The sequence below is a fragment of the Genypterus blacodes genome, unplaced genomic scaffold, assembly GCF_046128005.1.
Source record: "Genypterus blacodes isolate CSIRO-AG114 ecotype Tasmania unplaced genomic scaffold, CSIRO-AGI_Gbla_v1 ptg000015l_1, whole genome shotgun sequence".
In the NCBI taxonomy this organism is placed as follows: Eukaryota; Metazoa; Chordata; class Actinopteri; order Ophidiiformes; family Ophidiidae; genus Genypterus; species Genypterus blacodes.
The window spans coordinates 5,047,501-5,061,745 of NW_027466829.1; the positions used below are offsets into that span (position 1 = coordinate 5,047,501).

General features: G+C 50.9%; 1 protein-coding gene across 3 annotated transcripts in view; it reads left to right on the forward strand.

Moving 5' to 3' along the window:
- otud7a (OTU deubiquitinase 7A) overlaps nt 1-7,494 on the forward strand; it is a 29,244-nt gene extending 21,750 nt beyond the window's left edge. For all 3 annotated transcript variants that reach the window (XM_076138649.1, XM_076138657.1, XM_076138666.1), the window contains 3 exons: nt 3,909-4,023; nt 4,742-4,826; nt 5,120-7,494. In XM_076138649.1, the coding sequence (XP_075994764.1) occupies nt 3,909-4,023; nt 4,742-4,826; nt 5,120-6,697 (1,778 nt within the window). In that variant the 3' untranslated portion in view covers nt 6,698-7,494. The remainder of the gene's footprint in view (nt 1-3,908; nt 4,024-4,741; nt 4,827-5,119) is intronic.
- The last annotated feature ends 6,751 nt before the right edge of the window (nt 7,495-14,245 follow it).

Below are 14,245 nucleotides of genomic sequence, written 5' to 3' on the forward strand. Positions count from 1 at the left end.
CCTTCACCCCTCCGCCTCTCTTTATTTTGCTTTTCTCTGCTCTATTCTCGGCCCGACCTAGTCATTAAGTCGGCGGCGTGCGACCTGCCGCAGTCTCGGGAGCGACGCAGACGGACTCGCAGACAGTCGTGATTAGTCTGCAATTCCTGCCCTCCTCTCTGAAGTCGTCGTCCCCCCCCCCCTCTCTCCCCGCTCTCCCTCCTCTGCCCGCCACCGCCGAGGAAGTTCCCTTTCCCCTCCAGCAGGTGGCAGATGAGCACGCAGAAAAACCACAGCGGCTTGGCCTCAAATCCCCTCGCATGACTACTTATCCATTCTGGTACACTGTGTACTGTAATAAGATCAGTTTGTCTGCAGTCTTGCTCGTTATGAAAACACAAACACGTCTTTCAGCGTTTTCCCTTCATGATCTGACGCACGATATAGCGAAGCAAACTCATTTAGTTCCGCTCTTATCTTATCCGACCGGTACCTGAGTTTCAGGGGTACGACTCCGTCACGCAGACTCGCCTGGAGATTTAACGGGCAGAAGGTCGGTTTTAATCTTTCGCAGCCAATTAGGGCCGAGTCGCCCCCCTATCCCGGCCCCCTAAGCCCTCGCCGTCTCGCCGCCTCGCCGCATTGCCGCCTATGGGTCCATATAGGTCCCGGGGCTGCGAGGGGCACCGGCGAAACCTGTCTGCCCTCCCTGTCCCCTCCCTGTCCTGTCCTCTCCGCCTGACCAGGAGGACGGACAGCGCTCACAGTCGGCCCACTGTGCGGAACGTCTCGGGCAGAGGGGTCGCTCTCGGTTTGTGAGCATCAGAGGGGCTGTGAAGCTTGTGTGTGTGTGTGTGTGTGTGTGTGTGTGAGAGAGTCTGGGCTAGAATACTGCCTCTTTCTTCAGGCCGCTGTATGGAAGATTATAGCAACGCTCCCGCCCAGTAACCTGAGTCTAAATCACACTGACACATCACGCTGCTGCCCCCTTCTTACACGCCGCTCATGGCCGCCCGGGCCGGAGTGATGCGGAGGGAAACAAGGGAGGGGCGACCAAAGTCAGGGGTTACAGAGTTCCTTTTTTTACATTTCTATTTGTCTCACCGAGAAACATTCCAAGTGCTCTTCTGTGAGTCGAAAAGTCCGGTGACCCCATCTGGTTTCCCATGATCCTCCTGTGCTGCTGCTCACCTGCTGTGTGCTAATGACCGCTCTGGCCCCTCTGCACACGCCTCCGCCTCGCACCTTTTATCTGCCCTGTTTTCCCTCTGGCGGTTTAAGCGACGGATGAGTGAAAGTGACCTTTTCGGGAAAAACTCGGGAGCTATTTCGAGCTCCTGGGTTCTAATAGCAAAACACTTCCAGGTTTTCCTTGGCGTCCCGTCACATAACTCCCCGTGGTAACAGCCGTGTGAGCCGAGTAGAGAGCCGCCTTTCATGCAAAGACCACCTACGCGACGGAGAGGTGTAACCGTGGCGACTCTGGCAAAAGGTTGGGCTCCTCTATCTGTTAAAGACGAGCGAGTCGGCGTAATGATCAGCGTGGCGTTCCCGTTGAAAGCATGAGTTGTTGTGGTTTTTATGCGTTACTTCAAATGTGACGCTCCCATAATTGCCGCCATGTTTCCGCTGTTAAAAGTCGACGCGGGGGAAAGAAAACTTTTGTTTATTCACACACACACACACTGCTGTTTACTGTGCTGAAGTGCAGCTGTGCAGAGCAACCAGAGTCCAGGAATTCAGATTTTGCTGGTTTTCCTGCCAGTACAAATTGTTCTTGAATCGCAGGAACGAAGGGAAAACACCGGCTCGGCAACGGAGCAGGCGATGATTGACCAGGGATTGAGAATCGGCTCCTGCTTTGATTTGGTTTTTGCACAAACTAACGACAAACACTAAAGGAATATTAATCTGCTGTGGTGACCTGTGAATCAACCATTAGGTAAATCAACCGTTATCGACCTCATTTCCACACAGATGTTTCCCCACAGGTTACACCCAAACTTCCCCTCTTTTCCCTCTCTCACTGTCTGCACACACACACACACACACACACACACACCCACCCTCCACTCACACGCAGACACAGACACACACTCTTGAATGAAAGATGCAAACGGAGGGCGCCGAGGCGAGGCGAGCCGAGCGAGGGCTGTTGCAGTTATGTTGCTGAGTACGCCGCTCACATTCCACACAGCAGCTATGATGTCATCCACACATCCACACAGTTCGGAGGGACCCGGTCGTTCAAGGACACCGGAGCTCGGCTGCCAGCAGGGATAGTAAATACATTACATCGAGCCTTTACTCCCCCAGAATCTCCCCCTCCCCCCCGCTGGCGGCGTTAATCTATCAAACTGGACCGCGGCCCAAACAACAGCACACGCAGCACTTTGGAGCGGCCCAGACGCTCGAGCTGCACGGTGGAGGAGGAGGAGGAGGAGGAGAGCGCCGACGCCACACACGACCTCCACCCGCTTGGTGACCCGAGTGGGACGGAGAAGGGGCGGAGCCGCTTGGCCATCTTCTGTCTGTGCTTGTGTGTGTGTGTGTGTGTGTGACGTTGTGAGCGCGTGGCGGCTGTGCAGGTGTAGATGTGGCGACAGATTCCAGCTGAGCCTGATTCCTCTGCAGTGTATTAGTGATGTATATGTTTTCACACGTAATGGAATTAGTCTTCCTCGAGCCTTGGTGGTACCGGGTAGGAGTGTGTGATCGCATTAACAGGAAGCAGCGAGCAGACTGGCGTGGGCGTGGCTGCACTCGTTTTATTTAAGAGATTAGTCAGTATGTTTTTGACACACACACACACACACACACACACACAATCATCACATGCATGCAAAAGTAAAGTAAAGGACGCACACACACATATACACACACACACACACACACACACACCCACACCATTGAGAGAGAGTGTGACCTGCAGCTTGGTGGCAGACGCAGGAGCGGCGGCGTCTGTGTGCGGCGTGCAGAGCAGAGCTGCTCGTTGGCAGCGGAGGGACGGATGAGACGGGGAGGAGACGCTCCTCCATCTGGGACGTACAGCGAAGGCTGGAATGTCCTCGGCCCCCGAACAGCCGGCCTCTCCCCCACACGCTCGCCAGCCCGAGGACGAGCTGTCATGTGAGCCAGTGTGAGAGGCCGGAGCCCAGTCGTCCTCGTGCTCTGATTTGAAACGCAGCCACACACAAACACGCGTGCACGCCCGCATCCTGCACACACACACACATACACACACGCGCCTCCCACGAGAGGAAGCCCGGGTGGGCGTCTGTTTTATGATCTGCGTCCAGTGATTAATGTTGAAAAGCTCTTCCTGCCTTCCTGAGCTGCAGATCTTATCAGAGGAGAATGAATGAAACCGTTACGTTGCTCTGCCTCCATGGTGACGCTGTGTGACTCTGTGTTACGCTGTGTTACTCTGTGTAACCCCACCTTACCCCACCTTACCCCACCTTACTCCACCTGCTCGATCAGTCGCAGGTAAGAGATCTAAACCGTCCCTACCAGCGCTGCTTATCAACTCACAGCACTGCAGCATTAGTTGTCATGACAGACGGACAGAGAGGCTCCGGTGGTTCGGCCGGTGCAACGCGTTCAGTGAGCCGGGTTTGTTCTTAGTGTGAGCCGGTTTAAAGCTTTAAAGACTCGTGGCTGTGTGAGGCGTTCACTGTCTGGATGAGTCGCTATAACTCACACTCGCCAACCTCAAACATGGATGTCAGATTGAATACTTCCCCCCCCTCCTACTGGCAGGTGTGAGGGATAATTAAGGTGGCGTTATTCTGGAGTGTGACTCCGGTGTCGTTTGACCTCCGACTCCCTGACGGCCTTGTCACCAGGGTGCTGCATGAGCTGTACGTCACCCGTCTGTGAAGGCACCACCGGCCCTAACCGTTCTGATGATCTGCTTCTCTCTCCAGCTGTTATCCCTCTGACCGACTCGGAGCACAAGCTGCTGGCGCTCCATTTCGCCGTGGACCCGGGCAGAGACTGGGAATGGGGGCGCGACGACAACGACAACACCAAGCTAGCCAAGTGAGTGAAGAAGAGAGAGAGAGAGAGAGAGAGAGACGTACAGGGGGTCTGTCTCCATACAGGCCTGCGTGAGGGGGCGATTTAACGGCCGTTATGTACCCGGGTGGGGGCACAGGTGACATCAAAGGGTGAGCAGGGAGAGAACAGATTGTGCAACCTGTCAGTCATCCATAGGGTTTCCCGGGAGCGGCCCCACTAAAGCAGCAAAGCCCCCGTGAGATCGGCCCCCCGAGTTTATGGAGTTTATGTAAGGGTCTCTCCGTTTCACATTCCTGACAGTCACGGGTTTAACAAGCTGCCCCGTGAACAATGTACAGGAAAGAAGAAAAAAAGAATAGCTCAATCACTTCCTTGCGGTTCCTTTTACAGTGAAACTCGGGGGAAATTACGTTCAAGCTTGATGGAGCCGCTTTGGCCTCACTCACCTGTTTGAGGGTTTGTATTTACCTAAAGGTTTGAATCCATGTAGAGGAGCTTTTAGGGGCTTCTCCACCTGTTCCATGGCTGGTTGCTCTGCTGTTCCATAAGGGTCCATCCTCCAGACTGGAGCCAGTAAGTGACCCAGTGCCAAATCTCCCAAAAATGCTCCAAAAACAGCAGAAGTGACCTAGTTTGAACGTAATTTCCCTTAAAATCACGCGGGATTTTCTCTCCCTACCTCATAAAATATGTTCCAAATAAATGTTTGACTGACTGCGTGTCCGTCTCCCCCCCGCAGTCTCATCCTGTCCCTGGAGGCCAAACTGGACCTGCTGCACAACTACATGAATGTAACGTGGATCCGCATCCCGTCTGAAACCAGGGTAACACTCTTCCTCTGTCCCGGGTGGCGTTCTGCTCCTTTCTCCTTCCAGATGGTCGTGAAAATTTGCGCTTCGATAAATCAGATTTTATTGTCAATGTCAGAATGTAATTATAGACGTAATGAGTCACAGTTAAGTCTCATAAATAACAAAGAAGCAGAAAAGAGAGATTTGTTTGATTTATTATTTCATTATTTAGTCATTTTTCCATTGTTCATTCAACTGCAAGACATCACTGTTGCGTGGTGTTTTGTTCAATGTGTGTGTGTGTGTGTGTGTGTGTGTGTTTGTAGGCTCCCTTGGCTCAGCCAGAGTCTCCCACAGCCTCCGCAGGTGAGGACGTCCAGTCCCTGGCCGAGTCCATGGACTCTGACCGCGAGTCGGTGGGCAGCAACTCCAACGTCAACACGGGCAAGCCGAGCAAGGAGAAGGACAAAGACAAGCAGCGCAAGGACAAAGACAAGAGCCGGGCCGATTCTGTGGCCAACAAGCTGGGGAGCTTCAGCAAAACCTTGGGCATCAAGCTGAAGAAGAACATGGGCGGCCTGGGCGGCCTCGTGCACGGCAAGATGAACAAGTCCAGCTCGGGCTCGGGCCGCGCCGGGGGGGAGAACGGAGGGGAGAAGACGAAGAAGAAGGAGGCCAAGGCCAGCAAGGGGAGCAAGGAGGAGTCGGGCCAGTCCACCAGCTCCACCTCGTCCGAGAAGGCCACCAGCCCCTCCCCCACAGACCGGGACAGACCCTCCAGCTCGTCTCCCACAGAGCGGCTGGACAACGCGGGGAGAGGCTCGGGGGACAAGAGCCTGGAGAACTGGAAGTACAGCACCGACGTCAAGCTCAGCCTCAACATCCTGCGGGCGGCCATGCAGGGGGAGCGCAAGTTCATCTTCGCCGGCCTCCTCCTCACCAGCCACCGGCACCAGTTCCACGAGGAGATGATCAGCTACTACCTGACCAACGCCCAGGAGCGCTTCAGCCAGGAGCAGGAGCAGAAGAGGAAGGAGGCGGAGAAGAAGCCGCCCGCCGCCAGCGAGGCGGTCGCCAAGAAGCCCGAGCACGAGAACGTCTTCCAGCGGGAGCGGTCGGACAGCTCGCCACCGGAGAGCTGCTCGCCCGTCCTTCCCCACCACACACACACACACACCTTCAGCCACAGCTCGCAACCCCCGCTGGGCCTGAAGATGCAGGGCAGGAACAGCCCCACCCCCGCCGTCTCCCTGCTCTCCGCCCCCGTGCCGCCTCTCACCCCGCCCGTCGCCATCCACCACGTCTCCCACCCGGCCCCGCCCCCCGCGCCGTACTCCTCCCCCAGTATTGGTGCTAAGAGACCCGGGCCCGTCCCCGTGTCGGCCCACTATAGCCATACCCCGCCCATCCAGAGGCACAGCGTCATCCACCTACAAGATGTCAACATGCAATCCTCCATCTTCCAGGACGACCCCTACAAGCCCGTGGTGGGCACGCTGAAGACGTGCGCCACCTACCCGCAGCAGAACCGCTCGCTGTCCTCGCAGAGTTACAGCCCGGCGCGCTTGTCGGGGGTCCGCACTGTTAACACCTTAGAGACCCTGGCCTACAACATGCCCGGCGAACACAAGTCCCACACGTACACCAACGGATTCGACGCGGGAGACATTCAGGACTGCCTGGAGTTTGCCGACGAGGACTCCTCGGCTCACACGTGGCTCAACCAAGACAAAACCAAAGGGCGGAGCTCTGGAAGCCCTTTGTACTGCTTTCAGCAGCGCCGCTGCAAGAGGGACAACTGCTCCTTCTACGGCAGGCCGGAGACAGACAACTACTGCTCCTACTGCTACAGGGAGGAGCTGAAACGCAGGGAGAGGGAGAGCAAGGTGCACAGGCCCGCATAGCCATCACACACCGCCACTTCAGCCACTTTGTTAGCCGGGGCCGCAGGAGACTGAGGGAAAACAAAACACCATCTGCACTCTGCATCTAGCATAACGTGGTGGTCGTCCACACTTTCCTACGTTGTTTGAATGCTCTTGTATTTCCCGTCCCCCTCCCCTTGTCAGTGAGGAGAGTTACGTCAGCGCGGGGGAAGCAGAAGTAGAAACAGTGAGCAGCTTTGGCCAGATGTCGTGCTGTTAGATCTTCTTTTCTTTTGTGTTCCTTCTCGTCGACTCGATGAATTTTGTCTTTTACTTGTTTTAGAGTAAAAGTCATCTCTCTGTGCTTTATTTTCTCTACGTGAGGGCGGAAAAAAGTTCTTTATTTTTGTGCAGAATATTTGCATCTCATCTCTGGAGGGGAAGGTTTTGGATCTTTGAATCAGTTTGAATGCAATACCTCAGCTTGTTCCTTCAAAAATCTCTGTGGGGGAAAGAGAAAAAAAAAATTCTAGTTGTTTTGCAATCAAAATCAATTTCAAAGGGAGATGAATATTAGATTCTAAAGCAATAAATTGGTGATTTTTGCTACACCTTCTCCCAATTTTTGTCTATGCACCAATACTATAGTTACTGTAGGTTAACTGTGTCTTGTAAAATTGTAAAGGATTGTCACGGTGTGCTTTTGTAAAGGAAACATTGAATTACAGGAATTAAAGTGTATAAACATTCTAGATTGTAAACGTTGGATTAGGAATCAAAAACGTGAAGTGCTAACGTGTGACGTGTGTCCTTGTTGTTACGGCGACGGCGAGGGTTTGCTGTGTCACGGTTGGACTCCCCCCCAAGTGTTGTGTAAGACCATTTCACATATTTGCCCTTTAGTCGACCTCTAAGATATCACAAGCACTGCCAAACCGGCTTCTTGAAACTTTTTCCAAATGTTTTCTGTGCCAAACACTGAACGGTGTGCGTTGGGCGGGGGGAGGGAGGGGGAGGGGCTGACTTACTTCTGGATTCTGCAGTGTTCATGGTGTTTTAACCTCTGAGTCGCCTGGTAACTAATCTGTGTTAGCTGAGGAGAATCTGTAGTGAAAGCAGGCCGACGCATTCTTTTTGTTTTGTCTGAAGTGTAATTCTTGTGTCTCTGCCGCCACGCACAACACGACGTGTGCAATCATGCTACTAGCACTACGCGGCGACCCCCCTGCGGCGTTCCACGTGTCGCCGGTCCAAACGTGAGATGTGTGTGTGTGTGTGTGTGTGTGTGTTCTTTTCATATCTAGAGGCCATTAAAAAGAAGCACCTGCTGCTAACGAGCACCTCAAGCCTTTGTGATCATCAGTGCTTTAACCAATCAGTGGGTTCCAAGCCCCTCCCTCCCGCCCCAACTCCTCCTCCCCCCTCCCCCGGGCCTCCAAGTGCTTTCCCCGCCCCGCCCGCCCGCCCCCACCTGACTTCTGTAAAGACGCAGTGTTTGTGTTTGCTGTGTGTTCTGGTGATGCTTGGAAAATACGCCATGCTGTCCTGGCCAAGGATGTCCACTGCTCCCTGGGTTCGCTTCCGCCCCTCTCTCTCTCCCCCCCTCTCTCTCTCTCTCTCTGATCTGATGTACACACTGCAGTGTTGCTCCTCTTTGTTTCTATGTGACCCGTCCATGGACTCTCTCACCATGTTAGGACTGTAAGATATGATTTTGTATTCCTTTAAGAGTTTTACACTACTTTAAATTATTAATTTGCACATTAGGTACAGATGTAAATATGGAGAAAAAAAAATAGTTTATTGTTACAAACATGACGTGTCTGTGTGATTTTTGTTGAATTTGTCTCGAAACCTGGAAAATCACATTGCATCATTTATTAACGCATCTCTCTATCCGTACAGCGACTGACTGACTGTGCCTCTATCAATGCTCAATAACATCACAAAGGATCATAGTCTAGTGTTATAGTACAACATTTGTCTGGATTGATCCCCAGAAGTGTTAAATATATGTCAGAACTGTTTGCATGTTACTGAATCAGCGCCATCTCATTGTTGCTCAACCAGATCTGGATCTCCAAATCTGGAACCAATCACACTTACTTCTTCTATCTTGGGATCAATATGACTCATTTACTTTCAGTGGGACTGGGGGGTTACTTTTCGTCTTTAAAATTAAGCAAAAATAATAAAGAAATCCCTTATCTTGCACTGTTTAAACTTAAAAATTCCCTTTATCGCCTCTGAATTCTGATCTGCAGCAAAATGGAAGGAGTTGTTCACAGGCCACGCCCCCACACATCCACTGAGTTCTGTCAAAATCAGCTCATAACGTTTCCAAGCATAATCCTGTTAAATAAGCCAGCATATCCTCCTTTAATGTCTCAGTGCACCAGAACTAAACAGTGACGACTGCTTCAACCGAACCGGTGATCAAGCTCCATAAGAAGCTGTGTGCAGGAAGCTACAAATGTTTATTACAATGGAAAATGTCATTAATCTTGGGTTGAATCTGAAGACGAGGCGAGGAAGGAAAGAAACCCAGAATAAGAGGAAATTTCCCACCCAGAAAAAAACCCAAACGTCTCTGAGGTTGCAGGGATGAGACTGAGCGAGGCGACTGCCAAGTAGGGCAAACTTCCAGAGCTCAGCCACCGACTCCAGCGCTTTGGCAGAGGAGGCCGGCCGCCACGCTGCGAAACAGGCCCTGCTGAAAAAAAACCTGCGTGTGCAATCAAAGCCTCCTTCCTCTCCAAACGCCGGGGACAAACAATACACGAGAAGAAAAAAGAAGTGACTCAGCCCGGGAGCTCGTAAATGTGTCATCACAGGTGTGTGTGATTCATGGATGAGTTTAATCACAGCTTAAGCACAGAGAGAGAGAGAGAGAGAGAGAGAGAGAGAGAGAGAGAGAGAAAGGAAGCAGGCAGGCAGACGTTTGTTTCATCCTAGATTACGACCTCTTTCCATAATAAACAGTCTGGGTCGTGGCTGTAACTTTCAGAGGAGTTCCACAAAAGTAAAAGAAAGCAGGGATAAAATTAGGCTTTGTTGTTTTTTTTCTCCTCCTTCTTCCCTCCGTGCAGACAGGAGCAGCAGGCTGAGTCGGTGGAGTGAGAGTGGTGCGAGGCAGGAGAGAGGGTTGCTGTGTGGGCCGCAGCCTGTTGTGCGTGGGATGACTCGCATACTTTCACAGCGTTCAGACTGGTGAGTGGATTCATAGATTTGCCTCTCAGGTCAGGAGTTGCGGACTGCGGGCTGCTAATAAAAAAGCTAACTTGACATTTCCAGTGAATTACATCCCCGCATGATGAATAAGTTAGTCACTCACTGGCACGTGAAGGCGTGCTTAGAGAATCTATCCCACACTCCGAGTGCATCCGGCTCCTTTCATAACAGCAGCTGAATGAGACGCACTGCATTGTCTTCCACTTTCTTTGAATTCATTTTCTTAAAATTTCCTTTGAATTTGCATGAGGGCCCTCCCTGCTGTTCAGCCCCGACAAAGAGCTCTATCAGGCAGACAGCGGGCCTTTGGCAGGCCTCTCATCCTCTCTCTGCCTCCATGTTGTCAAATTCACCAAAGTTAGTTTTTCCAACTAAGACACAAGAGTGATTCTTAACTTCCTTTTATTCCCCATTGAGACACATCTGCCTCCTTTCACACAGAATGAAAACCATTTATATATTAAGTGATACTGCATCCCGACTAAACCAGATGTTTTTATGGTAATTCGTAGCATTTGTAGCATTATTTGGCGTCGCGTTAGCAGATCTGTAATCGTCTGGTAATGTGTTGAATGGACCCTCAGAGAAGCAGAGGACACACCGCAGAGCCTGTAAAACCTTCTTCACTTGGCTCAGAAACTGCTCTCCTACGACGTTTTACCCCAAACGATCATATTTTATCATGGATGAGTATCGTAAAGTAACTTCCTGGCGCCTTCTCACATCAGTTCGCATCTTGTGCCACATTCCCCCCAAGTAGCTGAGAGAAGTGTGTGGTGATATACATGCAGGGCGTGTGTAAAGGAAATGTATGTTGGAAGGCGTTACTGTTATTACAGCATAACAGAGTTCACTTTGGGAAACCACAGGATGCATTTAGCTTTTATTATTGCTCGTGTAGCTTCAGTCGCTGAAGTGTTCACAGGGTCGGGCGGCTCTATTCCAAAGCTGATGAATTTGGATGTAATTCGCCAGAAAATCATCAAATTTCGTATCATAACTGCCGTATCACTTTAACACAACATCTTCTTGAGTGTAAACTGCACATCTTAGGTCCAGGAGCAGGTAGTTTGTACTTGCCGTTGCGTTCTGGCTCGCTAGCTCGCTCGCTGGCTGGCTGGCTTTGATGCCTCTGCTACAGTGAGGGCTAAGGCCAAACCGCCCCCACCTCCCATAGCTACTAAGCCTTGTTCTCAGCCAGTGCCAGCCTCCAGCATCTGAGCTCATCCCACCCGCTCGGCCCCAGACCGAGCGCCAGCCCCGCCGTGCACCAACGCCGGAGGGAGCGGGTGGCGTCACACGGCTTTCCCTCCCACACCACCACCACCACCACCATCATCATCATCACCGCCACCACTCCAACCCCTCCTCTCATCCTTGGGGCACAGACACGGAGGAAGAGCGACATACACACACACGAGCCTCTGTGTGACCGGGGCTGACCACCCCACTCGCTCGCTCGCCCTCTCTCTCTCTCTCTCTCTTTCTTTCTGTAGCTTAATCTCACTGTGAGGCTCAGTCTTAAGTCAGCTTTGCCCACACACGTTGCAGTGGAGCAGAGACCCTTTCCAGCCTACAGAGCCTCCCACGCTCACTTTTGAGTGTGTCTAGGTTGGGTGCACCAATCAGCGCCGGGTAACACCACCCACCCACACCTCATCCTCGTCGCGCTTCATCCTCCTCACACACACACACACACACACACACACACTGTACTCCCTTTTAGACAATGCGTCAAAAATAACTCATGGCTACACAGCAAATACTGGAGTTTGCAGAACAAATTGGAGGCCGGCTATTCAGGAGCCTGATAATCCAAAGAAAAGGTGTTGAACTGAAATAAGTCAAACTGAAACCACCTGCTCCGCACCCACATCCTGTCTGTAGGATGGAGAAGAATGTGCTGTCAGTGCTCACACAACTGCGGTTAAGCGTCGATTCTGCAGCGATAAGACACCGCACGGACGGGAAAATGTGTCAGCCTAAGAATGAAGACGTGATCGAAGCGACCGCGTCAGGATATTTCTCGTAATGTGACGTGTGATGTGTGAATGAGCCCAGCCAGTGGTGTGTGCAGTGGGGCCTCATGTAGAGACGGTGTTACACCACCACTAACGTCACAGCCAAGCAATGCAACAAAACCTGCATACTTAGGAACCAAATCTTCCTTGACAACAGCTCCTTCGGATATTAAAAGGCATAATGAAGCAAACAGAGATCCGTGGTGTCGCTGAGCATCGCGGGAACACGCCGCCCGCGATGGCACTCCAACTTGTGTGATGGTGCCAGGGGTGGCAGCTTGTCAGTTTGTGCATGGCGGCGCGCTGGTAGCTCCAACCTGCCTGGAGACAGGAAGAGGAACCAAACCCAGAGCACCAGGCTCTTCATCCAGAGAGTTTAATTCTCTCTCTCCTCTTCCTTCCTGTTTCCCTTTACCTTGCATGATTCACCGTCAGCAGGAAAGGGCCGCACCTGCGAGCTCTGCTGGTGGGCTTACCTGCTCATCCCCAAGCGAAGCCATGAAGGCGCGTGGGCGGGGAAACTAATCGACATTCTTGCACTTTGATTGCCCAATTTAATCTAAAGCGTGTAGCGCGCAGGGGGGAGGGTTGAGGTTACACAAAGTAGAGGAAACTTCACGCAATCTATCAGTCTGCACGGCCCTGCAACACAATGAGGAAGGAAGGAGTCCCCCGCATTTAGTGCCCCACCCATTGTTGTTACTCCAGCAGTTACTGTTAATATTTGCATGTGTGCAATGAAGGAACAAGGTGTACTTCCTGTTACCAGAATAATACTCAAGCACAAGTCAGGCTTGCGAAAAGGCTGTAAAATGGAGAAATGTCACTCCTCCCTTCTACCCATGTTCTATCACTGTGAAAGCCACAACAGGCGACGTCACCGCCCACCAACCCCTCACACACACAAACACACACACCAAAATGAGCCCAGAACACATAGTAGCTGCTTATTTTATGAATTTATTTCCAAATGTAAACTTCACTATTTCATGCATACAAGTTATGACAACATACATTATTCAACAATCTGTTATTTTTCATATTTGCATAGGACATGGTCACAATATATTGTCTAACATGTAAAAAATAATGCCATAAAAAGGTACAGCAGAGCAGCTATAGACCAGCACATGAGTGTGTGAAGAATCCAAGGAACTGTACAGCTGTAATACTTTGAATGTAGTGATTTTGGTTTGCTGAGAGATAAGATGACACCTGAAAGTCATGACTGAGGTCGTAAAGGAGAATGTACTGGCCATAGCTGAGTCGAGAGTTATTTACAGATTAGATTATGGTTGGCGCTGAGAGGAGAGCAGCACCACGGAGTCACTACAACAGGCAACTGATGGTGGAGGAGGAGGAACACACGGAGGTATAGAGAGAGAGAGAGCGAGTTAAGGTGGAGAGACCCCACCTATGGGGGCTCCCTCAGTCCTACATTATGGAATATATATGCAATCAAATAGACGTCACTCACAGCAATAATCCGCCACAGACTAATCCAATAAACTCAAAAAATATGCGTCGGCTGATCAAAAGAGTTTCTGCAAATGCCGCACAGACGTCTGTTTCTCTTCTTCGTCGCGCATTCTTAAACCCACTCACTTCTTCTACTCGCTTTGCTTTGTTTCATTCAAGTGACTGATCTACAAAGAAAGAAAACGTTTCATCATCAGAGGTTCAGTAAAAAGGTCCATGTATATACTATCAAGCACGTCATCCAGCTTACAGCGTGTAAAGTCGAAAAGCACCCTGTGGTCAAAACTGTGTTGGGGCCCCCGAAATTACCGCAACATTCATCTTTCCCTTCATAGCCTTTGGTAACAACATGAAGCTGCGGAGCGTCTGGCTCCTCTGTCCCGTCATGGCTGCCTCCCTTTACACTAGCAACTACCCTCAAACGCCGCAAAGCTCGCCCGGGCCTTCATATCTAAATATTGCATGTGTGTCGTTCAGTCGGAAATTTGCTTAGAGCGCAGAAAGGAGAGGAGAGAGGGAACCTGGGAAAATGTCGACAATGACAATCGTACCTTGTGCACAACTCACGACATGTAAAACCTCACAGACAGGAGCACTATTCATAACCTACAAAAACGCAACGATGCATCAGTTTGATGTAAGCAGCACATTTATAGCAAATGCAATTCAATCCTTTGGAATGGTTTGGGTGTTCATTATAGTTAAGATTGTTTATGTCAAAAAATACCTGTAATAAGCCATTATACATTGCTCGTGTAATGTACAGCAAAAAAAAGGAGGAAAAACTTAAATAACAAGAACTGAAAAAAGCTACACAATCAAAATGTTTACATAAAGCAGAGAAGAGAAAAAAAAA